This window comes from Sinocyclocheilus grahami, unplaced genomic scaffold, assembly GCF_001515645.1.
Source record: "Sinocyclocheilus grahami isolate Dianchi unplaced genomic scaffold, SAMN03320097.WGS_v1.1 scaffold792.1, whole genome shotgun sequence".
Lineage (NCBI taxonomy): Eukaryota > Metazoa > Chordata > Actinopteri > Cypriniformes > Cyprinidae > Sinocyclocheilus > Sinocyclocheilus grahami.
This window is the reverse complement of record NW_015505971.1, coordinates 220,707-247,574: the sequence shown is the minus strand read 5'-3', so window position 1 is coordinate 247,574 and position 26,868 is coordinate 220,707. Positions and strand designations below refer to the sequence as shown.

The following is a 26,868-nucleotide window of genomic DNA, read 5'->3' as shown; positions in this document are numbered from 1 at the left end:
ACTGATAACCACCAAAAGCAGGAGGTGATGAGAAAGTCACACGATGAACCAAAGCCCATCACAAGCAGCTTTTAGATAATAACATATATAGAAGATGCACACAGTGTCATTCACACAAACACTAAACACCATCACGGTAACACACATGAAACTGAAATAATGCAATAAACATTCATTTAACAACATTAGATGTAACATACAACCCTAATATACACAACTGATAAGAAAAAACTAAGAAGAAACATAGGTATTTCAACAAAAAAACATCAAATTTGAAATGTAACGCAGGGAATTCTGGGAATGTCAATTTACGGTTATTCACTGTAAATTATACAGTCCTTTCCACTTCCAAACACTGTATACTACTGTAAAATTAATGTCCAATATAGTTTTTCACCATATATAGTAGGGGAATTTACCGTTAACTATTTAACAGGTTTTTACTGTAGCATTTTTACAATCTTTTACTGTTAAATTCACAGTCATTTTTTACAGTGCACCCTTCAAGTCCATTTGAGCTTTTTATGGTGATGTGGGCCAAAAGAGGCTCATGGCTACGTCACGGTCACTATACAGGAATGGGATGGTCATCAGTCCTGCAGGCATGTGCGCTGAAAACATGCCTCACCTTGTATTGTTCCTGCGAGGCGTTGTTAGCGTGCCACGCCAGCTTTATGTAACCTGGGACCGGGAGAGCTTACGTCTCTCATTTGTAAAGTGCACAAGCTCATAGCAAAGGTTCTTCCCTATAACACTAGGCTTGTTACGTTGATGGCTTTGGCAGGTCACATCATGTCACGTCACTTGTTTAGGTAGACTTAGCAACAAAAAGATGACAGATTACACATGTGTCCAGATCATCACAATAACCTACAGGTTCAGTTGTATGTTCTGCTATATTTATGCTCTTTTACTGACTGTGTATGTTACATTACACAGCTATGCAATGGAAATAAATGAGAATATGCCAAACACCCAGCCACATGATTTGGTTAGAATGATTATACTATTTTATTAAACATCTATTTAAGTGATATCAGTGGTTGGGCTGCAGGTAATCACAGCTGTACGGATCAACAGCGCAATTGCCAATATGAGATATTATCTTTATACCACTGATCATACTGAGTAATATTTCCGACGCAAGCAGCTTCATTCTTTACAGCAAAGTCTAATCATCTAAACAAAGACTAACATACGGACTTGTTTTATTAAATTATGATATTTAAATTATTTTCTCTATTTCATTTGTTGTAAGAAAATAGCTACTTTTTTCACTGTAAAGTTCTAAACAGTATTTTAGTGTAACAAATTAGTGTCAAATGACATTTTTCACCGGTGTATATTTAGTTTTTATTTCTGACTGTTCATGTAAACACTTGCTGGGTTAATTATAATGGCTTATAATGTTAATAAGCTCCAGAAAACAGGTTTGGAAGAGCAATTGAGAGCAGAAATATTCAGTTCATTGGCTACAAAAACAGCATCTATTATCAGTAAGATTTAGCTAGCAACACAACACATGCTTTAAGAACGATCACACAATCATTTGATCATTCGTGCCTTACGAGATTTCTGTGCACAGGAATAATGTGATATTCTTTAACCCAAAAACAAACCGGATGAGCAGGATGAAAAGATGATGAATGGAGCCTGTGGGTAAAAAGAACAGCTTCTTCCAGCCGCCCACACATGTTGTGTAACATGAAGTGTTTTCAAGTGTCATAAGTGCTAACGGGAAGAGGATTTGTGCTTCATTCATCGCTCCACTGGACGGATCTGAGCATCTACGAGCCCCTTCACTCCTGCTGTTAATATACACAGGCTACATTTCTGCAAAACATTCCTATATATACAATTCACTGCAGTTTACAACTGAAATGAACAACACTCATTAGCATTTAAAGCTACAGACACAGAAATGGCACTAAGGAAAGCTCATTGTGGGACTGGCTCGTAGTGGCTGAAATTCTGCACCAAGGCTGAAATTCGGGAAAGAGACTTCAGATACAATACTAGGGACCACTTAGGCCTATATAAAAGCATCTAAAAAGCAGCATGTCATGGGACCTTTAACTTAAATTTACAGTTAAATAACGTAATTTCATTAACTGATATAATGTTAATATACCAACCTATTGAAGTACTGAAATATGTTTTGTAACTTTGTAATATACTGATAACCACCAAAAGCAGGAGGTGATGAGAAAGTCACACGATGAACCAAAGCCCATCACAAGCAGCTTTTAAATAATAACATATATATAAGATGCACACAGTGTCATTCACACAAACACTAAACACCATCACGGTAACACACATGAAACTGAAATAATGCAATAAACATTCATTTAACAACATTAGATGTAACATACAACCCTAATATACACAACTGATAAGAAAAAACTAAGAAGAAACATAGGTATTTCAACAAAAAAACATCAAATTTGAAATGTAACGCAGGGAATTCTGGGAATGTCAATTTACGGTTATTCACTGTAAATTATACAGTCCTTTCCACTTCCAAACACTGTATACTACTGTAAAATTAATGTCCAATATAGTTTTTCACCATATATAGTAGGGGAATTTACCGTTAACTATTTAACAGGTTTTTACTGTAGCATTTTTACAATCTTTTACTGTTAAATTCACAGTCATTTTTTACAGTGCACCCTTCAAGTCCATTTGAGCTTTTTATGGTGATGTGGGCCAAAAGAGGCTCATGGCTACGTCACGGTCACTATACAGGAATGGGATGGTCATCAGTCCTGCAGGCATGTGCGCTGAAAACATGCCTCACCTTGTATTGTTCCTGCGAGGCGTTGTTAGCGTGCCACGCCAGCTTTATGTAACCTGGGACCGGGAGAGCTTACGTCTCTCATTTGTAAAGTGCACAAGCTCATAGCAAAGGTTCTTCCCTATAACACTAGGCTTGTTACGTTGATGGCTTTGGCAGGTCACATCATGTCACGTCACTTGTTTAGGTAGACTTAGCAACAAAAAGATGACAGATTACACATGTGTCCAGATCATCACAATAACCTACAGGTTCAGTTGTATGTTCTGCTATATTTATGCTCTTTTACTGACTGTGTATGTTACATTACACAGCTATGCAATGGAAATAAATGAGAATATGCCAAACACCCAGCCACATGATTTGGTTAGAATGATTATACTATTTTATTAAACATCTATTTAAGTGATATCAGTGGTTGGGCTGCAGGTAATCACAGCTGTACGGATCAACAGCGCAATTGCCAATATGAGATATTATCTTTATACCACTGATCATACTGAGTAATATTTCCGACGCAAGCAGCTTCATTCTTTACAGCAAAGTCTAATCATCTAAACAAAGACTAACATACGGACTTGTTTTATTAAATTATGATATTTAAATTATTTTCTCTATTTCATTTGTTGTAAGAAAATAGCTACTTTTTCACTGTAAAGTTCTAAACAGTATTTTAGTGTAACAAATTAGTGTCAAATGACATTTTTCACCGGTGTATATTTAGTTTTTATTTCTGATTGTTCATGTAAACACTTGCTGGGTTAATTATAATGGCTTATAATGTTAATAAGCTCCAGAAAACAGGTTTGGAAGAGCAATTGAGAGCAGAAATATTCAGTTCATTGGCTACAAAAACAGCATCTATTATCAGTAAGATTTAGCTAGCAACACAACACATGCTTTAAGAACGATCACACAATCATTTGATCATTCGTGCCTTACGAGATTTCTGTGCACAGGAATAATGTGATATTCTTTAACCCAAAAACAAACCGGATGAGCAGGATGAAAAGATGATGAATGGAGCCTGTGGGTAAAAAGAACAGCTTCTTCCAGCCGCCCACACATGTTGTGTAACATGAAGTGTTTTCAAGTGTCATAAGTGCTAACGGGAAGAGGATTTGTGCTTCATTCATCGCTCCACTGGACGGATCTGAGCATCTACGAGCCCCTTCACTCCTGCTGTTAATATACACAGGCTACATTTCTGCAAAACATTCCTATATATACAATTCACTGCAGTTTACAACTGAAATGAACAACAGTTGCAGTAAAACACTGACAACTTTTATTCCTCTTCACACAAATCAAGGTTCAAAGAGCAGATTATTGATTAATAATGACTTAATTTAATGTTGTTCCTTACACAATACTGTGTTATGGGCTTAAAACCCTTTTATTGTAGTGCATGGTATGTAAACTAATACATCTTGACATCAGCATCACATAATCAGCTCCATATGTGAGGCTTTTCTGTTGCAGTAAACTTGCTCGATGGCACACCCGGTGCAGCATTCACTGTTACGAATCTCGTGAAGCACAAGTCATGATAAAACAGCTCAAAGATGTGTAACAGCAAGATTAAATGACACGGTTGCCTAAGCAAATGTGCTTTAATCTCATGTTTGTTCAAACTATTAGCTAGATTTAGGGTCGGTTTTATTGTAGGTGCTACATTGTTTTCCAATGCATTAACCTTTCAGCACATTTCATTTCTGAATTGCCACAATATGTTCACAACGTAATGAAATGTTGCCAGATTTACATTTCAGGTCAAACTGAACACACTTTTGGTGACACTCGTTGGACATTTCGTTTTAAAAGTGTCGCGAGATGTGCAAGAAACAATGTATCATTATTTTGTAGAAAACTCACCACAGGCATGTTTAGGTTGATTTGGCCATTTGTTAAAAACAAGGCAAAAAGGTGCAAACGGTGTCTAAAAACATTTTGAGATTCTACTACTTTACTAGTTGTTGCAACCCCTATATGCCTGATTTCATGGGATGATTAATTCTATTCCTTCAGCAGAGGCATTCATCCAACACAATCTGTTGAAGATAAATGCCACTATGTCACTAGTACATGACCGTTCGCTAGTTAATGCATTAGTTAGCCCTCCTCATCTTTACATCTGGCTGGCAACTGTAGTTCCCACACCTGCTGCCAGACATTATCAAGCATCTCACGCTAGATTATTTCCAAGCCGCTGTCACATTTGAATAAGCCGTGGCTGCCAGTGCATGTAGTGTTCAAACGTGTCAGACTTCACAGCTTTGCCGTGAGGTTTGGTTTGTTGTGTCATCATGTACTCAGATGAGCGCTGGTGTCTGTGGTCTCTGTGTGGATGGAGGTCAGGGGTTAGCGGTCCATGGGTGCTCAGGACTCCTGAACATTGCTTTAAATCTGGTCAATTAACACCTGTCGGGCTGCTGCTGCCAGCACGAGTCTTAATGGTGCATTGAGAGCTTGTGAGCGCGCTGCTCGATGTGCCGAAGACACTGCTGGGCTATTAATAGTGTCTCAATGCACAACACCAACCACCAACAACCAGAGCTGTGTGCTCTACACATGGACATTTTCATCATATACAGTTTTGGATGTTTCACTTTTAATTTTATGAATGCGGTGAAAAGTCCAACACAACGATAATAGAGTGATTAAGGTGTGTTCGTGTCTATACTGCACTTTGATAATGTGACTAAAATAGGAATACACGTCTTAATTCGATTTGTGACTTTAGCTGGATTAAGGTAATTAAAAATCTCTGTTTACATGGTAGATTCTTAATCAGAGAATTGTCTTAATCGTGCTAATATCGCAATATTGTTGTCCATGTAAACGTACCAAGTAGTGTCACATGATCTTCAGAAATCACTCTAATATGCTGATTTGCTGCTCAAGAAACTCTTCTCATTATTATGATTGTTGAACACAGTTGTGCTGACCAATATTTGGTGGAAACCGTAATACGGCACATTGTACTTTTCAGGATTCACAGATGAACAGAAAGTTAAAAAGCTCCTTTCTGCTTCTGAGAATCAGGAAACAAAGCGCTATGAACAAAGAGACAGGTCTCAGTCAGGACGCTTGAGATGTTTCACTGACCTCTAACTAAGTTCCTAGTGTCAGCTGAAGTCAGCAGCGGAGTACAGTTGCTGCTGTATGTCTGAAGTTAAACGGCTCAGTTCATGATGTGAAAACGAGACAAACTCACACACACTTACAAACCTATCCTCAGTTTTTTTTAAATCTTTGTGTACCTCTTGTTGCATAGCTTCAACTTCAGAGTATTGTTCCTCGTTAAGTAGTTATTTTTGCACTCTACTTGAATTATGTTTTAAGCACAATATCCCTTTAGCTTTAATTAGCACAGCTTTGCTTTGGTTAATTAGTGTGGTGTGAATGAGACTGTGAAGGTGTCGTCGTAGTAAGTTATTTAACAGGCCAGCGTCTCTCACACCTACTAACCCATCAGCCGTTAACCGTTGGTAGTAGAGTAAGCACGTCTTGGCTAACGCTGCAGGAGCCTCGAGTGAGTCTTTTGTCAGGAGTTTTTAAAGGAATTTTGCATTTACTCACCTGAAAATAAGAGAGTGTATGTGAAGCAGAAGCCTCTACCAGCAAATTGTGTGCTCTTGATAAATGCACAATAGGTCCATCTACGAGTCTGAGCTACACCACTGGTGTGAACACACCAACAGCTTACAATGAACAGAAAGCACACCATGTCCGCTAAAGCTTCACACTTACCTTCTGAAGAAGAGAGAAGCGATACAAGAATAGAAATATATATGCATGTAAATATTTCCAAAATATATACTGTGCATTTATATATATATATATATATGCATAATAAATATACACTTACATATATTATGTAAACAAAAACTTTTATTTAGGATGCGATTAATCGTGATTAATCATTTGACAGCAGTAAATGAAATGCATCCAAAGATGAAACCAAACAAACACAGGCATTGATACACTACATGCTCTTATTATACGGTATGGCTGGGTATATATTGGTATATATACACCAAATATAAGTGTCTGTCTAGAGCAGGAATGGGCAAACTCGGTTCTGGAGGGCCACTGTCCCACAGGGTTTAGACCTAATCAAATATATCAGAACCATCTAATCAATGTCTTCAGGATTACTAGAAGGCTGCAGGCAGGTGGGTTTTTCTAACCTCTGCAGTTTGCCCATCCCTTGTCTAGAGACCCAAGGACAAAAACAATCCCATCCATCCAGCCTTTCCTATCCGCCTCCAAACCCTTTGGATCTCACGGTCCTGGAAGACTCTGGAACTCTCTGGGGCCATTAACACAGAACATGCACGTCTAGTGTCTGTCTAGAGCAGGAATGGGCAAACTCGGTTCTGGAGGGCCACTGTCCCACAGGGTTTAGACCTAATCAAATATATCAGAACCATCTAATCAATGTCTTCAGGATTACTAGAAGGCTGCAGGCAGGTGGGCTTTTCTAACCTCTGCAGTTTGCCCATCCCTTGTCTAGAGACCCAAGGACAAAAACAATCCCATCCATCCAGCCTTTCCTATCCGCCTCCAAACCCTTTGGATCTCATGGTCCTGGAAGACTCTGGAACTCTCTGGGGCCATTAACACAGAACATGCACGTCTCAAAAATGCGAGATGCAGCGCTCCGGAATGGTTTTTAAAAAAGCACAGCGCAGAGCACCTCTTCCGCCATGTTGGCCTCAAATAAACCAGTTGGCTTGCCAACTAGCAACTGTAAAGAAAAGCTTGCAACGCTTGCCTCCGGGGTCTTCTGATTGGTCCACAGTTTTGGAACTGACATTGATGAGCAGCGCTGTGTGTAAAAGTTGAAATTCTTTTGACCCGACACGTCTTAAAAACGCAGCGTGTCTGTGCGAGACGCATCTAGCGCTTTAACGCAGAAAAACACTGGAAAAGTAGTGCATTGAAAAATACGTTCTGTGTGAACAGCCCCTTCACCCAGGCGAAATAAAAAGTACACTTCCATAATGTACTTAAAGTGCTGTTTTCATGCACTCATTTTGTACTTAATATAATAAAAATGATTCTTTAGTACTTCTTACGATAAACCAGGGCTCTACGCTTACTTTTCTTTTTAGGAGCACTTGTGCACGTTCAAAATTTTAGGAGCACCTTCTAATCAATAATCCAAAATGTTTTCAAAAAGTAGCCTTCCCATTACGAGGTGATATTTGACTCCTCTAACTTTATTAAAAGTATGTCATCTTTTGTCAAATTCTTAAATTTCTTAAAAATCTAAAAAAATTATATTTTATAAGCTTTTGAAAAATTGTAATTAAAACGACAGAATAAGAACAAGTAGAATAAGAAATATAAGTTACCAATCAAATGAAATCAGTATTAACAAAATTAATTTGTAGAGGTGGCACAGAAGAACACAAAAGTGGCCTGGTGTACTTTCAGACATTTAATGAGGTTCAGAAGTGGAATGAGTGCAATTAAATCCATAAATCCATGATGATATTAATGTTTTAAATATAGAAATATCAAATGATTTAAATAACTGAAAAGATAATTTAAAAATGAAACTAAAACTGCCGGCAGGTGGCGGCAAGTCACTAATTTTATCACTGAATCATTCATTCAATTGATTCATTCGAACGGCTGATTCATTCAGGAAAGTGTCTTTATGAATGGGTAATCATGAATCACTGACTCACTAGATTAGTTTACTAAAAAACGTTCATTGATAAACGAAACACCAGTTTGAATGGAGATGCGCAGCGGCTCCGCTGTCTTTGTTTTAAACTATTTTCGACGACGAAATAGAGCAAAATCAGACAATAGTGTTATAGTGAGAATGTAAGTCACTTAATATTAACTTGTTTATTGAATTGTATAAATCAGTATCACATTTACAAACTCCCTTAAAAATCATTCAAAGCTGTCACTCATCTTAGTTCATCTCGATCTCACATCTATAATCCATGAAGCTCTCTACACTGCGTGATGAATCTCTTATTTACACCGTCTACACTTTGCTTACGAAAGGATTCGTGAGATATGTCTGTGATGCATTACTCAACGCTGCAAAAACACGTAGAAAGCTTTGAAGCTTCCCTCAGCGATCACAAGTATGATGATGATCGGGTCAGTCGCACTGATGCGCCTAAAAAAATTTATGGTCGCACGCAGTAGTTTTCAGTCGCAAATGCGACTAAAATGGTCGCACTGAAACTTAAGATCATCTGTATTCATCTATACATCAAGTGTATTCAACTGTGCCATTTTGGTACACCATGAATACAAATTAAAATGTGCTTTTAAAGTACTCTCTTTGTTTTTAAAAATGTATTTAGTCACCACTTGTAGTACACTCGAGTGTACTAGTGTATGAAAGAAGTGTACTACATCTGGTAACTAAATACATTATTTTTTAAATAAAAAGAGTATGTTAAAAGTGCATTTTAGTTCATGTTCATGGTGTCCCAAAATAGCACAGTTGAGTACACAGATGATCTTAAGAAGTACTGAAGAAGCATTTTTAGTATATTAAGCACAAAATTATTGCGTAAAAATAGAGCACTTTAAGTATACTATGGAAGTAGGGGTGTGCGATATATATCGTCTGCGATAATATCGTAATTGTTTTAACGATGTGCGATTTGACATTATCGAGTATTTTGCAAAAACCATTTAAAACATCTCTACAGAGCGCCCGCATACATCACGTGAAGTCTAGACTAGTGCGAGTGCGCATTTAGTGTGTGTTCTTTCACTGCATGATTCAGGCTATTCAAATGCATTTAGAATGATCACAAATTCAAGACATGATGGCAGAAAATGTATATATTTATACCACTTCATATGGTTATTAAATTTCACATGAAGAGGACCGTTTTTCTCCAAAAATTAACATGATTACAAATGTGACATTGAATTCAATAGACAATAAGTTAATTAAGAGACTAACGTTTTAGACACCATATTGCTTGTTTTTGCTCTATTTCGCCAACAAAAATAATTCCGAATACAGCCGCAGCGCTGTTCTGTGTCTCTGAGCAACACGACGGTGTTTCGTTCCTGAATGAATCAACCGTTTAAATGATTCGGTTCAATCGCAATGACTCGCTTATTAACAGTGCTTTGCTGCCACCTGCTGGCGGTTTTAATTTCGAATTTCGGCTTTTTCTTTTTGATTTTTTTCATGTTTTAAATCATTTCAAATAGCAGTATTCAACGTTTTAGGTTTAATATATCAAAACATTATTTATGCATTTGTAATTGCTGTTTAAAGGCATTCATGTCTTGCATTAAACAAAATACATGTGTGTAAATGCATCTAAATGCCACTTCAGATGCAGCTTCTGTGTTGATTTAATTTGCTTGATAACAGCCCAAATGTCTTATTCTAATTCCCTGATTAAATGTAAGAATCAGTCTCATCACAGTCATCCGATCTCAAACAAAAGTGTCTCTCTCATGCAAAAATACACCAGTTCCTCACCAAGCCACCGTCAAACCCTATCAGTGCTCTTCTTCTTTACCGCTCTTGCCAACACATCCTTATTCTGTGCAGCGTCCCATCCAACAGAAAGCTTTAATGAATCCTGCATAACCAATGTGCAATAAAACTGGAATTGAAATTACTAACTGGTCTCACTCATACTTTCACGGAAGTAGCTTTGGTGTTAGTCATGTAGTTGATATTTCTCTTGGATGCTGAGCTCTTCTTTCTGCTCACGTTGCCTCTTCCTCTAGTTCAGGACTGTCCAATCCTGCAGAGCCCAATCAAACACCGCTAAACGAGGTCTTCAGGATGACTAGAAACTCCCAGGCAGGATCGGACACGACTGCTCTAGAACATGAGGAGAAGCAGGAATTGCATCACCACTCTCTGCTGCACCTTGTCCCGATTCTCGTCATTCACAGCTGAGATCTGAACGCCTTTAACCCTCAGAAATGTGAGCCGAGTCTTTGCTCAGATCTTCACACTGACTGACAGTGTCTGCTAGACTTCTTCAACATCCTGTTCCTGGCTTGCAAAGAATCTATCCTCCACTCCTGTCAAACATAATCAAGGTGTTGATCCCAGACGCTTCTCATCAGCAAGCTCACCCTATCTCTCCACATGACAGGCTCACACTCGTTTAGGCGGTTAGTGCTTTCCATTCTTGCTCTTAAGCAACGACCTAGGATATGAATGTGCTCGTGTTATTTAACAGACTGAACACATTCATAACCTAGCGCATGTCTTGCATTGTCCATTACCTGACGGTCCTTAAAACAGACACCCAAAATACAGGCTGCAGTATGTTGAGCTGTAATATCACTAATAAAGGTGCACTAAGCAATTTTTGAAAAACACTTTTGACCGCAGGGTCGGACCGAGTCCCAAAACACACTTGGAGCCAATCAGCATGTCTTGGGGGATGTCTTGTAATGATAGAGAGAAGAGAGCGCACAGGACGGATATTAGCAAATCAAGTATAGCTAGAGAGAAAATATCGGAGGAACAAAACATTAAAAAGAAGGGTTACGATCAGGAAAGAGGTAGGATCTGTGTAAATATCGGAGCAGCTTTCCAGCGGTGGAGAGAAACTCGAGGGCTTGAATCGGATGCCGAGGTTGCGTGGTTTCTTTTTGATAGGCAACGTTGATTTTGCATAATTTCACACAACTTATCGATGTTTGCTTTTGTTTGAATATGCTTGTGTGTCATCTTTGCTTGTTTCCGCGATCGTCATTATGCCAGGGTTGTGTATGTACATGTGGGGCAGAGATATAAAAATAGGAGCGAGGTCCTGTTGGGGTATGGCCGTGTTTGTTTTGGTGCTTTTTAAAATGTCAACATCATTTGGCAAAAATCACTCAATGCACCTTTAAGTTACTATTAAAGTAAGCCAGTATTTTACAACACTCCTTTGCAATAAAGCACAGTGTTTGAAAAATTATAATTCATCTGGCAGTTTGAGGAGTAGACATTTGAAGAGTAAATTTGAAAAAAAAAAAATGAAATTTGCATAATTTCACACAACTTATCGATGTTTGCTTTTGTTTGAATATGCTTGTGTCATCTTTGCTTGTTTCCGCGATCGTCATTATGCCAGGGTTGTGTATGTACATGTGGGGCAGAGATATAAAAATAGGAGCGAGGTCCTGTTGGGGTATGGCCGTGTTTGTTTTGGTGCTTTTTAAAATGTCAACATCATTTGGCAAAAATCACTTAATGCACCTTTAAGTTACTATTAAAGTAAGCCAGTATTTTACAACACTCCTTTGCAATAAAGCACAGTGTTTGAAAAATTATAATTCATCTGGCAGTTTGAGTAGTAGAAATTTGAAGAGTAAATTTGAAAAAAAAAAAATGAAAAAAAAAAAAAATGCAGCATTCGAAGGAGTCTCTGATCTGAGAGATCATGTCAAATTGACCTTTAAAACAGAAAAAAATTGCACTCATTCTCAGAAATTAGAGGACATGACTGCCGTGTGTAGCCTGGCCCATCACTGATGCCATGTTCATACTGTAAAACCAGAGAAGAACCAACCCCTGACTGAGCCTGGTTCTCCCAAAGGGTTTTCTCCAATGCTTCCTGAAGGAGTTTTGGTTTCTTGCCAGTCATTTTTGGCTTACTCCATGGTGGATTAAAAACCATTCATATTCAGATTTATTGATTTAGCTGTACTTGACACTATTGAATGAGGTCACTGAAGAAACAAAGTAGCAGATATGTTGAAGTTGTAATTATAGCTGAAATGAGAACCGTCTGACTGAACAACTTCACAACTCTGATGCCGTTCCTCCCGTTTATTATGTAAAGCTGCTTTGAAGCGATCTGCATGGTTTAACGCTATACAAATAAACATGACTTGACACGGGTTACAAAGAGGAAGCCGAGCGGTGATCGTTTCAGCAATCGGATGTGGTGTCATCACATGCTTCAGAAACCATCTATATCTGAAATGAACCACAAGGCAACAGGAAACCAATCCCTGGAGTGGGCGGGGGGAGGAAGTCTCGCGTTACAGAAAAACACCCGTGGGGTGCCGGTTTCCAAGAAAAGTCCCAAATCATGAAATAAAGCTGGAATCAGATCGACATTTACGGGAGAAACATGGCGGATCCTAATGGAGAGCGCTTCTGTCTGAGCCCTAGTCATCTTTTTATAGCACACTTGAAGGGTGTTATGGGAAGAGACTGACAGCACATGGGGGATGGACACTGTAAAACAATGATGAAAACGGCAGAAGGAACACACCAAACCAGATCGGATAACCAAAAAATAATTCAATATTTATTTGCGGTACAAACAAGTCTTGTATTGGTTTTCATATACTATACAATACATAGGGACAATTTTATATCCTTCATAAACCAGAAAATTGAACTGCCCGGTTACCAAGCCCAGTATTATACACATAGATTGTATCTTTTAAAAAAAATGTATACAGCACATATAAAACAGCTCTTTGACATTTGAAGCTGTAACACGATGCCGACGCATTGTCAAATAAAAATCCCTGAAAAATTCCTCGGTGAGGTAAGATATACAGTTCCTTATTCACTCATCTAGTTCCTGTGTGTCGTTCGCTTTCGTTCCTACTGTTATTAATCGCAGAACCGTTATGTAGCTACAAGATACGGCCACAGAAAGCCTTGTTCCTGTGTTCTGGCAATGTACGAACGGAGAAAAAGATGAACGGTTTCTCTTTCCCATGGTTGCAGATACAAACATTCCTCCACAAGAAGCAGCTCGAAATCAAGATGTACATGTAAATAAAGAAGCCGTGAAATGACGCGCCTTTCCGTCCCGGGGTGATGCGAGAGCGCAGTGTTGTTATTGTGACTGGGTCATTTCAAGCACGAGAAACAGTCATCCGCGATGATATATATATTAAGGGGATGACTCTTGCATATCTGCACAAGATGAGTATTACACACACACACACATACATATATATATATATATATATGCATGCGCATGTATATCGAGATATATGAAGGCCACAGGAGTCAGTATATAGCACATATTTTGTATATATAGGAAATCCATGGGTTAAATCGAATCGGACGAAACACGAGCGAGCGCCCAGCACCCAGACGCACTCCGGACACCCCGGGCGAAAAGCTGCCTCCGTTTCAAGCTATAACTCTGTGGATCTCTAGTATCAAAAGTAGAGGAGTCAAAAACCCGAGGCCATTTTCTAGAAAATACTGCAAAGGGTTGTTGAGTATATTGCAGAGTAACAAATACAACCTTGACTGACCCGTTAAAGACCATTAGTCGTCTATTATTATTACTACATATTGGTTTCTTTAAAAATGAACAAACGTCTTGGTAATACAACGATTTCTAAAGGGAGATACAAAGAGAGTATTGAACAGTCAGAGTAGGAAAGAATTAAAAAGGTTATATAAGGCCAGCTTAAAGCAACCCTGTTAACTCAAGCACTCGTCCACTCAGGTCCAGTCGCTCATTCCTGCGGTCAGGAACGCCCTCGCTACACACTGTTTGCCGCTTGGGAGCAGCAAGAGTAGTTAAAAAAACAGTCCTCAACATTCGGTGACGTGCCATGCCTCGAGAGGATCGCATGCCCAAATACATCGAGTGAATAGATATACTCTTACGTAGAAATTAATACAATATATTCATACTGTAATGAGAATCGCCAAGGCCAGAAGGTGAGCGAGCCCGGAAGTCGGGACACAAACGTGGATCTGTCGTTCTTGCGGTTAAGGAACAATGAGCTTTAAGTGTGCGCGTCGTCCCACGCAGCTGCGGGGCCTCGTCGCAGCCTAGGACTGGCAGCTCCTCTGAATGTCTCTTTCTGTGTGTGTTGGAGTACCGCTTTTAAGTGCCAAGAAGAGAAAGGCTTCGCCACTGTGCAAAACGCATTAGGTCATTGCAAACGTAGAGCGAGAGAGAGAGAGAGAGAAAATAAAGAGGGGGAGGGCTCACAATGTTTGTTTGTGTCGGTTCGGTCGCCAACACGTCACTACTTTGGACAACATGGTTCTGCGCAGAGGAAAGAGACAAAGATATAGAAACGGACAGAATGCATGTGTGGCACACCTCTCGGCTTTCGCTCGAAGAACGAATCTGACCCTACGTTCAAAAATCCCATGCGGTGCGTCGGCAGCCTTCGAGACCGGAGGGCATCTGCAATCAAAGCTTCCTTCTCTTCGAGCCAAGTGCTGTGCAAAAGTGTGCTTAACCACCCTCCGTCCCTCCCTTCGCCGCGGCTGCTGGCCTGTCCTCCAGGTCGAAAGCTCCCCTGGAGTTGGGAGATAAACATTCAAAGGGTGGCTGCTCCCACCCAGCATCCTCTGCTGGCCTTCATGTGGACTCCAGCGTGTCCAGCTGGAACATGTTGTGATTGGTGGGCGTGGTGAAGAAGAGCTGGTCGTTGGGCGTCGAGCGGTTGTCGCAGGGACTATTTAGCCCCAGTGTCCTCTCGAAGTCCAAAAGCTGCCCCATGAAGTTGAAGTTGGGCGAGATGTTGGACTTCTTGCGCTTGACGAAGTCGTAGGCATCGTTGAGCGATAGGTTGAGCTTCTGCATCAGGTACGCCACCGTGACGGTGACCGAGCGACTGATGCCCGCTAGGCAGTGCACCAAGATGCCACACTTTTTGGAACGAGCTTCATCTGAGGAACAGAAGAACATAAAAGAGATGAGCCTCGAGTGCCAGACCAGCCCAACTGAACCTCACATATACACACACATTACACGAATGACCTCTGCATCAGTTTGGGAGCATGCAAAACGCCCACATCCAATCACAAAAAAAGTTGTTTTTTTTTAATGAGGAGGGTCACCTTGTGGACTAGCTTTAAGATACCTAGAAGGTTTAATTGATAGATTTTATGCTTAAATAAAAGAGGTGCATTTAGAGGCTTTTAGTGTGTTTTTTTGGAGAGGTGTTCTAATCTCTTTCCCACTGGACTGTGAATAAAGCTGCCCAACCAGTAGAGTGCATAAGTGCTGTCCATTTTTTCTGGATGCATTTCCCCCCCCCATTCATTCTTCCCATAGGAATCATAAAAAGTCTTTGTTAAAGAGGTGAATCCCAGCATTACAACAAACTTGATTTGAAGCAATAAAGGTTTAAAAAATAATTAAATGGCCAAAGTCACAAGAATGTCTACTTAATGGCTTTAATGAGGGGGAAAACTGGAATCCCATCAAGCTTTATAGAGAATCATAAAAAAAACAATGAAATATAAAACTGTAAAATGTGTCGATTATATAGACAATATAATTCACATTTACTACAATATATTTTCAAAGGTTAGTTAATGTTCAAAATCAATTCCTCTAGTAAATGAATGGTATTTTTATTTCCAGAAACGGACTACTGAACTCTGAAGATTCATGTTTTTGATCACATGCCCAGAGATGCTGCGGTTACATAAAAATACGACTCGAGTGCTGCTCATGACCAAAGCATTTTGCTAAGCTTCAGTGAGTAGCACAGGAAGAATCATGATCTAATTGTGTGTGTGTGTGAACAGGCCTGTGGACAGACACCTTTGGCTGCTGCGTTTGAGTTTTTAAGTGACATTAGCATCGCCTTTTAAAGCTTAAAGTCATGACGTCATCACACAAGAACCAATGAGGTTTGATGCTATGGACACGTGGTCAGATTTTGGTTAGATTTGAAAGTGAACATAGGTTTAATTTCCACCCTGTTATCATACAAAGTCAAGCTACCTTTAGAGAGCTTGAAACTTTCAGTTCACACTGACATTAACTGTATGGACAAACACAGTGCATGATGACAATATGCATTTTTGGGTGAACTATTTCTTTAAGAGACGTGTCTGACGGGAGTCTGTGTAATCATACATGGCTTCTTGTAGACCAATTAGTCGTGGGCTCTTGTTTAGAGAACAAGTAGTTAAATCTCAACTTAATAAGGCTGCACTGAACTCCTGAAATGGCCAATCATGACACCGTGGCTGTGGTAGAGTCTGCTTCAGTACAGTAGCGTTCAGTGGCGCGCTCTACAGCTCCAGTCAGCGGAGCCATGAGCGATTCACCCAGACAACGGTTAATAACGTCAAGCCAAACCATTGCAAACAGATCACATGACAAACGCCCCCTCTATAAATCTTTCTACTAGGTCTGACCCGTGAATGGGAAAAAGTACAGCTATACATTATTTAGAGACGAAGTGCATCTGGTTTTGTGGGGCATGACGTACTACAGAGCCATTAGTGCCAGGCGAGGCAGAGTAAAGTGGCCATTTCCTCTTCTCCGCTCGTGATGGATGCGGCAAGAGCGCTCCGAGTCCAGCTGAACCCTGGAACAATGAGGTCACTTCCCCCAGAAACACTGGCTCCACCACCGAGACGCTTCAGTGAATTCATAAAACACAACGTACAGTATGTAAAACAACAACGACCGCTGAGCTCTCCAGCTTTTGCTATTTTTCATCTAAACAGGAAGTTCCTTTCAGCAAAGCTTCCTAAGATTCAATAGGAAGCAACGGCATGATTTACACAAACAATCACATGAAAGTGTGTTTACGCAGCAAAAGCGAAAGTGTTCAGCGAGCGAACAGCAGCGTCCAGCTGCATAACAGGATGTGGTGATAGTTCAGTGCACCAGTTTGCCCTTCCGCTTCTCTCGTACCTGCTTACCTCATGACCACAGGATAATGCATTATTTCAGATTATTTTATTTAGTTCTTTTTTCTCCATTTCGGTCACCGATGGAGTTTTGGTTCCTTGGCTTGCTTAGTTGGGGACTCTTCATTTCTGGCAATATTGTGGATTTGGTTGCACAGATACTTTTTGAACTGAACTGAGCTGGGGGTGCGTTTCCCCAAAAACAACTATGGTCGCAAGTTCCGTCGTTACCAATAGAGTTCATTGGAACTAACAACCATAATTAGATAACGATGCTTTTGGGAAACGCGCCACTGGACAACGGCATCACTGAATCAACGATGAACTGACTTTAACTGGAAAAACTAGTGTTTACTATCGTCCTCTTGCGTTATCGACACACTGTTTTCCAGTTTAATACTGTAAAGCTGCTTTGACACAATCTATATAAATACAGCTGACTTGACCCAACATGACCTTCTGTCATCATGCACTCAGCCTCATGCCATTCAGCCTCCTTCTGGGGTGAACTATCCCTTTACTACCATTCAGTTACACGGTTAACTCATCAACTAGATATTTCCCACAGTCTCAATGAAAGACGCACATTTCTTTGAAGGTTACGAATGAGCGGCAGAAACCAGAACAACAGGTTCCAGTCAAAAGCACATGTAGATGCCAGACTACTGTCACGCGAAAACACCTCCAGTGTGAATGGGAAATATTTCACTTTTCAAATACCCGTGGTGTTTCAGTAAAGCTGTACATGGTCACATTAAAATAGATGTAAACAGTGAGCTCATACGCTCATGGCTTTCTATAACTACCACAAAAAAAAACAAAGCAGACTTCTACCATTTGCAGCTCTTGATGAGACGGGGTACAAAGACGAAGACCAAACTTAGCCTTTGTAATGCAGATATAACCTCAGACTAGATGTTTTTAGGAAATGACTTTAGAAAGTGTCAACCGAGATCTGCCGCAGACAGCACGTGCGGCTTCACCGGAAAAACACTGACATCAAAACACCAGAGAAACTAAAACCGTTTCCGTCCTTATTCATCTGGAGACCCAAGCTTTTATTTTTATTTTTTTTAAATGAACAAGTTTGCTACCCATTCAAAGCGAACGATGAGGTGACATCCGTGCGTGCTTTGTCTCGATTCACGCTCGCACGGTTCAGTTCTGTGATCTATGGCCTACATCGATCACTTCTGTACAGCTCACTGAATCAATTATATCCACTTCCTCTGCTGCCCTTGTTTTACAGCACCACGGGAAAGCTCGTCTGACCTGACCCGAGCTCGTTAGCTTGAGAAATGTCTGGAGATGCTTATCTGTCGGGTTTAAGCAGTGCTGTTCTTCATGTAGACGCAGGTGGACAAAAGCAGTCATGAGCAGCACAGGTATATTTGTAGCAGTGGTGGGAAGAGTACTGAAAATTTGTACTTAAGTACAAGTACTGTTACATTGCTGAAATAATACTCAATTACAAGTAAAAGTACTGGTGCCAAAACAGTACTTAAAGTAAAAGTACTCTTCTCAAAAACTACTCAGAGTAGTTACTTTTTAGTTTGCGATATTTAATGAATTACCAAATTCATATCAAAGATATATGTGGATAATAGCTACTTTGAACAAAACCCACTTTTATCTTACTGCCAAAGTCCGCAGACAGCACGTGCGGCTTCACCGGAAAAACACTGACATCAAAACACCAGAGAAACTAAAACCGTTTCCGTCCTTATTCATCTGGAGACCCAAGCTTTTATTTTTATTTTTTTTAAATGAACAAGTTTGCTACCCATTCAAAGCGAACGATGAGGTGACATCCGTGCGTGCTTTGTCTCGATTCACGCTCGCACGGTTCAGTTCTGTGATCTATGGCCTACATCGATCACTTCTGTACAGCTCACTGAATCAATTATATCCACTTCCTCTGCTGCCCTTGTTTTACAGCACCACGGGAAAGCTCGTCTGACCTGACCCGAGCTCGTTAGCTTGAGAAATGTCTGGAGATGCTTATCTGTCGGGTTTAAGCAGTGCTGTTCTTCATGTAGACGCAGGTGGACAAAAGCAGTCATGAGCAGCACAGGTATATTTGTAGCAGTGGTGGGAAGAGTACTGAAAATTTGTACTTAAGTACAAGTACTGTTACATTGCTGAAATAATACTCAATTACAAGTAAAAGTACTGGTGCCAAAACAGTACTTAAAGTAAAAGTACTCTTCTCAAAAACTACTCAGAGTAGTTACTTTTTAGTTTGCGATATTTAATGAATTACCAAATTCATATCAAAGATATATGTGGATAATAGCTACTTTGAACAAAACCCACTTTTATCTTACTGCCAAAGTATGTGAATTAGTGGTCATGATACAGGAATTTCTAACTTCAATATCAAACATCAATATCAAAAAGTACCCGTGAACCAGAAGTTGCAACTGACTTCAGTGTTGTGATGCATTTCCAAGTGAAACGGAATTCAGAGCCAGAACTCCATTCCAGAGCGGAAGCCAATACTCAGTTTTTGATTAAAGATTATTTTTTTCCAGTGTATTGACTTGCACGGTTCAATTGTTCGCCACAAGACTAGTAATGTGCACTAAAAAGTAAGTATAGGGTAATTTTTGATTTCATGACAACAAATCATTTTCAATACCACTGGCAAAACTAACACGTACTGTATACTGCCATATAGACATTTTTATATTTTACATTTTTTTTGCACATCCATTTTTTCAAGGCAATCATTAATTAAATCTTTGAAATTGGTTTAATCCAAGTCTTCTAAAAAGACACATTCGCTTTATATGATGAACAGATTTGAATAAAGGCTTTTATTTACATGCATATAAATATTGGTCAATTAACATTGACCACAAAAATCTCAATCTTAAACGTTTGCGCATTCTGTGTATTTGTGTCTTTAGAATAGGGTAACTTTGTTGCAAAAGCTTACAGCACAAGGAAGCTTGATTTCAAACTGAATTGAATTTGCCAAAAAAAAAAGAAAAAAAAAAGACAATTACACATTCAGAAATAAAATTATAAAACAAATGACCTCAATTCAGTTTGAAGTGTTCAAAATATGACCACAATTAATTTTTATAAGCAGTTATTTAAGAGCCATATACAGTATGTTAGGCCTATTTATTTAGATAAATGGACCATCAGATGGCTTTGACCTGTAATATCTGTACAATGTAGTGATGCAGTTAGGCAGACTCGGATATTTATATGTACAAATCAGACAAATATCCCATTCCAAAACATTTCTAGCATAAACTTACATTGTAAAGGAATTAAAGTTCCATCTTTGATTGTTGAAAGACTTTCTGGTGCATTTCACTTACAGCCAATAACACTCCCAGTAGGATTTTCATCGATCAGGCGTGGATCTATTCTACAAAGACAGTTGAGCAGCAAATCAGAATATTAGAATGATTTCTGAAGGAGTAATGATGCTAAAGCTCTGCTTTGAAATCACGGGAATAAATTATATTTTCAAATAGAAAACAGTTAAAATGTTACAGTTTTTGCTGTATTTTGGATCAAATAAATGCAGGCTTGGTGAACAGAAGATAATTCATTAAAAAAAACATTAACAATCTTACTGTTCAACAACTGTTGACTGGTATGTTAGCCTATAGTTTGAAGTTAAATATATTAATATTAATAAGGAGAGTGAGATTTATTTGACGGTGATTTCACATTTCTTGTTTGTATGAAGGCTGAATACCAATAAAAGGTGAACATTTATTTGCGGCATTTTTTTCCTAAAATATTATATAGTTTTATAGGAGTAGGTTTCATAGAGTTGGCAAATACATTTTTCATAAGTTTGTAGGTACAGACATCTGTTGTGGCCGTTCTTAATGAGGCTTTTTTTAATAGTGTTCATATCGATATCGGAATTATATCGTATCGACCGAAATTAAGAAATATATCGTGATATAAATTTTGGCCATATCGTCCAGCCCTAAGTTCAACCCAGGAGCAAGGATAAATAATTTCTACTTTAAAAGCACGGAGAGATCGCGACTGCACACAGTCTGCGCACAAGCAATGTCGGAGTGAGAGGACAGGCAGCTCATTTGAATAAGTTAGGCCTATTTGAGAGCTCGCATCCAGTTTTCTGCGATTACATGACTGTGTTCTCATGTTACAATAAAGCGCTCGCCACATTTGTGTGGGAATGATTAAAATGATGCTGAATACCTGCAATCTCGACATTCAGACCCTGTAATCGCCAGGAGGCGATGCTTGGCAAACTCGCCGTCGGAGAGGAAAGAGAGAGCAGCTTGGTAAAGCGGCGGCTTCTCCCGGTTCAGATATCAGGGCTGTTATCGGTCCCTGTACGGTCGGATATCTTTATTGGCTGCTGAAGTGCCGTCAAAGGTTTGCATATCAATTATAATTGTGGGTGTACTCAGTAACGAACTGTGATTTAAAAGTAACGAAGTAGATTATTTTGCTTAATTTGTACTCAAGTACAAGTACAGCTTTAAAAATACATTAAAAAAAAGTACAAGTACCCGAAAAAACTACTTAATTACAGTAACGTGAGTAGTTGTAATTCGTTACCTCCACCACTGATTTGTAGCAATAGCCAACAATACATTGTATGGGTCAAAATTATCCAGTTTTCTTTCATGCCAAAAATCATTAGGATATTAAGATCATGTTCCATGAAGATATTTAGTAAATCTCCTACCGTAAATCGTGGAGTTCCGCGCTTGAGAACTTTCCTCAGTTCTTAAATCCCCGTGAATTTTATCTGAGAGGAGCGGGTTTAATCCGTTTCTCTCACACACACACACACGCCGTTACTCCGGACAAACCGTCCCGTCAGCACCGGCGCCGGTTACCGTACCGTCCAGGTAGTAGGCTTTGCAGCCGTCGTCCCGCAGCTTGTGCATGAGGAGCCCCAGCACGGAGCCCTGCCAGTCCGCCGCCGCCGCCTCGTCGTACAGCAGCACCGTGTCCGTCTTGCAGCGCCGCGCGAAGCGCTCCTTGTCCTCGGTGTTGGGGATGATGGAGCGGATGGGCAGGTTGCCCTTCTTCAGCCTCCGCAGCATGAGTCCCGGGATGGCCAGGTTGATGGCGGACTCGATGTGCGAGGACTCGTAGAGCTCGTGTGAGCGGCAGTCCAGCAGCAGCAGCGACCCCCCGCCGCCCTGCAGCTCCTCCTGCAGCCACTCCGCGCTTTTGCTGGACATCATCGCGCCGCTCCAGAGCGTGTGTTTCATGAGCGATCAGGCGCCGAGAAGAAGTTCCCCCGCGGGCAAATCCATGCGCGTCAAGAGGTCTGGCTCAGCTGCTTCGCTCCGCTCGGCGTCCATAAGAGGCGGCTGCTGCGGGGAACGCTCCGTCAGATCCGCGCGGGGCGAGAGAGCAGCTCATGACCGCTCGCCTGCTTCTCGTCTTCTGACGCCTGTTTGACAGCCTGTAATAAACCGATCGCGTCACGCCGGTGGGCGGGGTCTGTGCTGAGCATTTAAAGGCGCAGCGCCTCTTTAAAATATCCAGTCGTGGCCCCATGGAAGATTTTGTCCTGAGGTAGATTGGCCAGGAAACAAGAAGAGGCTGATTTAGTTGGTGCTTCATGAGTGTGTTACAGAAGTGTACACAGCTCTATACTGACGGTACTAAGACGCCGGAGACGGGAGTAACAGGATCTGGAGCGGTGGTTCCACTAGTGTTGTTTTCGGCGGCCTGTTTTAGTCTAGTCTTTGTGTGAAGCTGTCATTTGAGTTTTTATTAGTTTTAGTCACGTTCATACTCTTTTTAGTCTAGTCAAGTTTTAGTCAACTAAAAGTCTGAGCATTTTAGTCTTATTTTAGTCAGAATTATCCATGGCTATTTTCGTCTAGTTTTAGTCAATGAAAATGGTATTTTAGTCTCTTTTTAGTAATGCAATTCTATAGTATAAGTACCTAATGTTAGTAGTATAGATGAAACCAACATTTTCTTTTAGCCAAACCCATTTCAAACAAGGTTATCTTATTATATTATTGTTACCTTATAGCAGTGGTTCTCAAATGTTTTTTCCACCGGGCCGCACTATGGTCCAAGTGAACCAATTACGTCACCAATACAAACCAACCAGATTTATAATATTATAGCCTAAATATTATGATATCTAATCGATTACATTCATTGAAATAAATAATTCTACTCCCCCATACATAACACCCAATTGTGTGCACTTCGGCTGGAAAGGAGTAACAGCGCAATCATAGGCGGAGTTTCACTTTAATGCGTGGGGGGGCACCCTCTGACGAGCCACGAGCACTTTGTTATATATTCTACATTTCATGTATTTATGTAACACATATTCTACATTTAAAAATTAATTTAGAATGAACAATAACTGCTGTACAAAGAGTAAAAAAATGAAATGAAATAAACATACCTAATGCAGAAAAGCCGTCTCTTTTTCCGAATTGCGCAGATGACCACTATCTTTCTTTCATCTCTTCTGATACATCTTCAGTCAAATCATTTTCTGTGTGCTAGATCAGGGCTAGAGCCCCGCATTTCAGCCCGGGCCTGACGGGCCCCGACTTTTTCACGCCCCTCGGGCTGGGCTTCGGGACAATTTTCACAGCATAGTTCAGACGCGGGCCTGGCCTCGGGCCTGTTTTAGGCTTCTCCTTATTTTTATATTTTAGACATCCATCAATTAGTGATGAAAAGACTGCCGCGCTGGTGGAAGTGCTACCGAGACTGTCAAGAGCGGCTCGACGGTGTTTAGTGTCCCGCAGCAGCAGGAGTATGGAGCGTGCCGTCAGCGCAGCTGAAGAGTTCTGCGTTCAAATGCACGCAATAGGCTTAAGCTTGCAGCAAAGCATCGGCAAAAGTAATTACCATAAATGTGTCAGGGGGAAACAGTAAGGAGATATTTGAATTATTTATTTATTTAGTCGGTGTCGCAAGGATGAAGTTGTCGATCCTGACTCGCCATCTCTTCATTAGACACGCCTTTAGAGAGAAGTGCATCTTTACAGATTATGATCATAATGAAAGAGTTTTTGTTTTTGATTAGTTTAATTTCGTTAAGTAGTAATTTAAAGCTTTCTATAGATATATTTATCATGTCTGTGAGGCATGTATTCGCTGAGTTTCTTCCTGTTCAAGACCGAGACGGCAGAAAGCACATCATGTTTGTTTTCTTTATTTTATAAAAGCACAAGGTTTTGTTGATATTGTGAGTGTATGCAAATAAAAGTAGACCCTTTACAGTTATGAATGATGCATTACTCTTACCTTTCACTGAACGACGTATCACTGAAAAAAATGCAAGTGATCGCGCTGGCGCCTCCATGTCCCGCAAAGCGTCTCCGCACAAACTATTGGATACAGCGCACATTTATCTAGGGTTAACGACTAAACATTGTTATATGCTTGAACTGTTTTATATCTATAGATTTTATTTTAGTCAAGTCGTGATGATTTGAGAGGCTAAATTGATCAAGCATAGGCTCACTGTCTGCCGCTGGCCACTTGGCCATTACTTTAAATGCGTAACGTTAATTGGGCTATGTGAGTACTGCTCATGTCTGAAAATAATATATGAAAAACTCAATTATTTTACATAAAAACATTAGGCTATAGCTTATATTTATTTAGTACATTTTTAAATTAATGTAAAAACTAAAATGAATTGTAAAACTGAAAGTAATTTCTTTAAATTGTGTTCAGCACGGTGGGCCGCATCTCTTTCTCTGTGTCAGACTTAACTTTGTTTGGTTGTCGTCTTCTAAATAATGCCGCGAGTGGGGCTTGAGGAAGTGCGACCTGATGCAGCCCCTGAAGTGAGACACGGGAAACAGAAATACTGCAAAATAATAATAATAACGCGACTAAACGAGACAAAATAACGTTATAACATTTCGTTTCGTCTCGTTTTGGTCAACGAAAATGAAGAGACATTTTAGCATAGCAAAGCATCGGCAAAAGTAATTACCATAAATGCGTCAGGAGGAAACAGTAAGGAGATATTTTAATTATTTACTAATAAACTAGTGTTTTCTGAGTCGGTGTCGCAGGATGAAGTTGTCGATCCTGACTCTCCATCTCTTCATTAGACGCGCCTTTAGAGAGAAGTGCATCTTTACAGATTATGATCATAATGAAAGAGTTTTTGTTTTTGATTAGTTTAATTTCGTTAAGTAGTAATTTAAAGCTTTCTATAGATATATTTATCATGTCTGTGAGACATGTATTCGCTGAGTTTCAGTTCATTTTTTCCTGTTGAAGAAGAGACGGCAGAAAGCGCATCATGTTTGATTTCTTTATTTTATAAAAGCACAACGTTTTGTTGATATTGTGAGTGCACACAAATAAAAGTAGACCCTTTACAGTTATGAATGATGCATTACTCTTACCTTTCACTGAACGACGTATCACTGAAAAAAATGCAAGTGATCGCGCTGGCGTCTCTAAGTCTTGCAAAGCGCGCTTCAGCTTCCACTCTCTGCACAAACTATTGGATACAGCGCACATTTATCTAGGGTTAACGACTAAACATTGTTATATGCTTGAACTGTTTTATATCTATAGATTTTATTTTAGTCAAGTCGTGATGATTTGAGAGGCTAAATTGATCAAGCATAGGCTCACTGTCTGCCGCTGGCCACTTGGCCATTACTTTAAATGCGTAACGTTAATTGGGCTATGTGAGTACTGCTCATGTCTGAAAATAATATATGAAAAACTCAATTATTTTACATAAAAACATTAGGCTATAGCTTATATTTATTTAGTACATTTTTAAATTAATGTAAAAACTAAAATGAATTGTAAAACTGAAAGTAATTTCTTTAAATTGTGTTCAGCACGGTGGGCCGCATCTCTTTCTCTGTGTCAGACTTAACTTTGTTTGGTTGTCGTCTTCTAAATAATGCCGCGAGTGGGGCTTGAGGAAGTGCGACCTGATGCAGCCCCTGAAGTGAGACACGGGAAACAGAAATACTGCAAAATAATAATAATAACGCGACTAAACGAGACAAAATAACGTTATAACATTTCGTTTCGTCTCGTTTTGGTCAACGAAAATGAAGAGACATTTTAGCATAGTTTTTATTTTGTAAACCACATTTAGTCTCGTTTTTATTCGTCAACACTATTGCATTATACATTTAATTATAGTCATCATCACATGACCAGCATTTACGTTGCATCTCGTCTCATTTTCGTCACGTGATAAAGGTTCGTTGACGACGATATTTAGTCATAATTTTCGTCGACGAAAGCAACACTAGGTTCCAGCAAAGGGAGTTGAAGTTAATAGAAGAACATCTAACAATTTAGCAGTATTTCCAGTGGAGATGCTGGCATTTTTAGTTGCTTTACAGTGGGTGGGAAAAAAACGGGAATAGACAAAGTTGTAATATGTTCAGATTCATCATCAGTTCTAGTAAGTTTGAGATCTTTACATTCAAAAAGTCGACTAGATATACTGTAT

General features: G+C 39.8%; 1 protein-coding gene across 1 annotated transcript; it reads right to left on the bottom strand.

The window, feature by feature from the left end:
* Nucleotides 1-14,994: 14,994 nt before the first annotated feature.
* Nucleotides 14,995-22,841, bottom strand: LOC107561798 (dual specificity protein phosphatase 7-like). The gene is made up of 2 exons (XM_016246285.1): nt 22,273-22,841; nt 14,995-15,431 (listed from the first exon to the last, which is right to left on the bottom strand). The coding sequence occupies exons 1-2, from the start codon at nt 22,646-22,648 to the stop codon at nt 15,121-15,123; spliced, it is 687 nt and encodes a 228-aa protein (XP_016101771.1). The 5' UTR covers nt 22,649-22,841; the 3' UTR covers nt 14,995-15,120.
* Between the last annotated feature and the right edge of the window lie 4,027 nt (nt 22,842-26,868).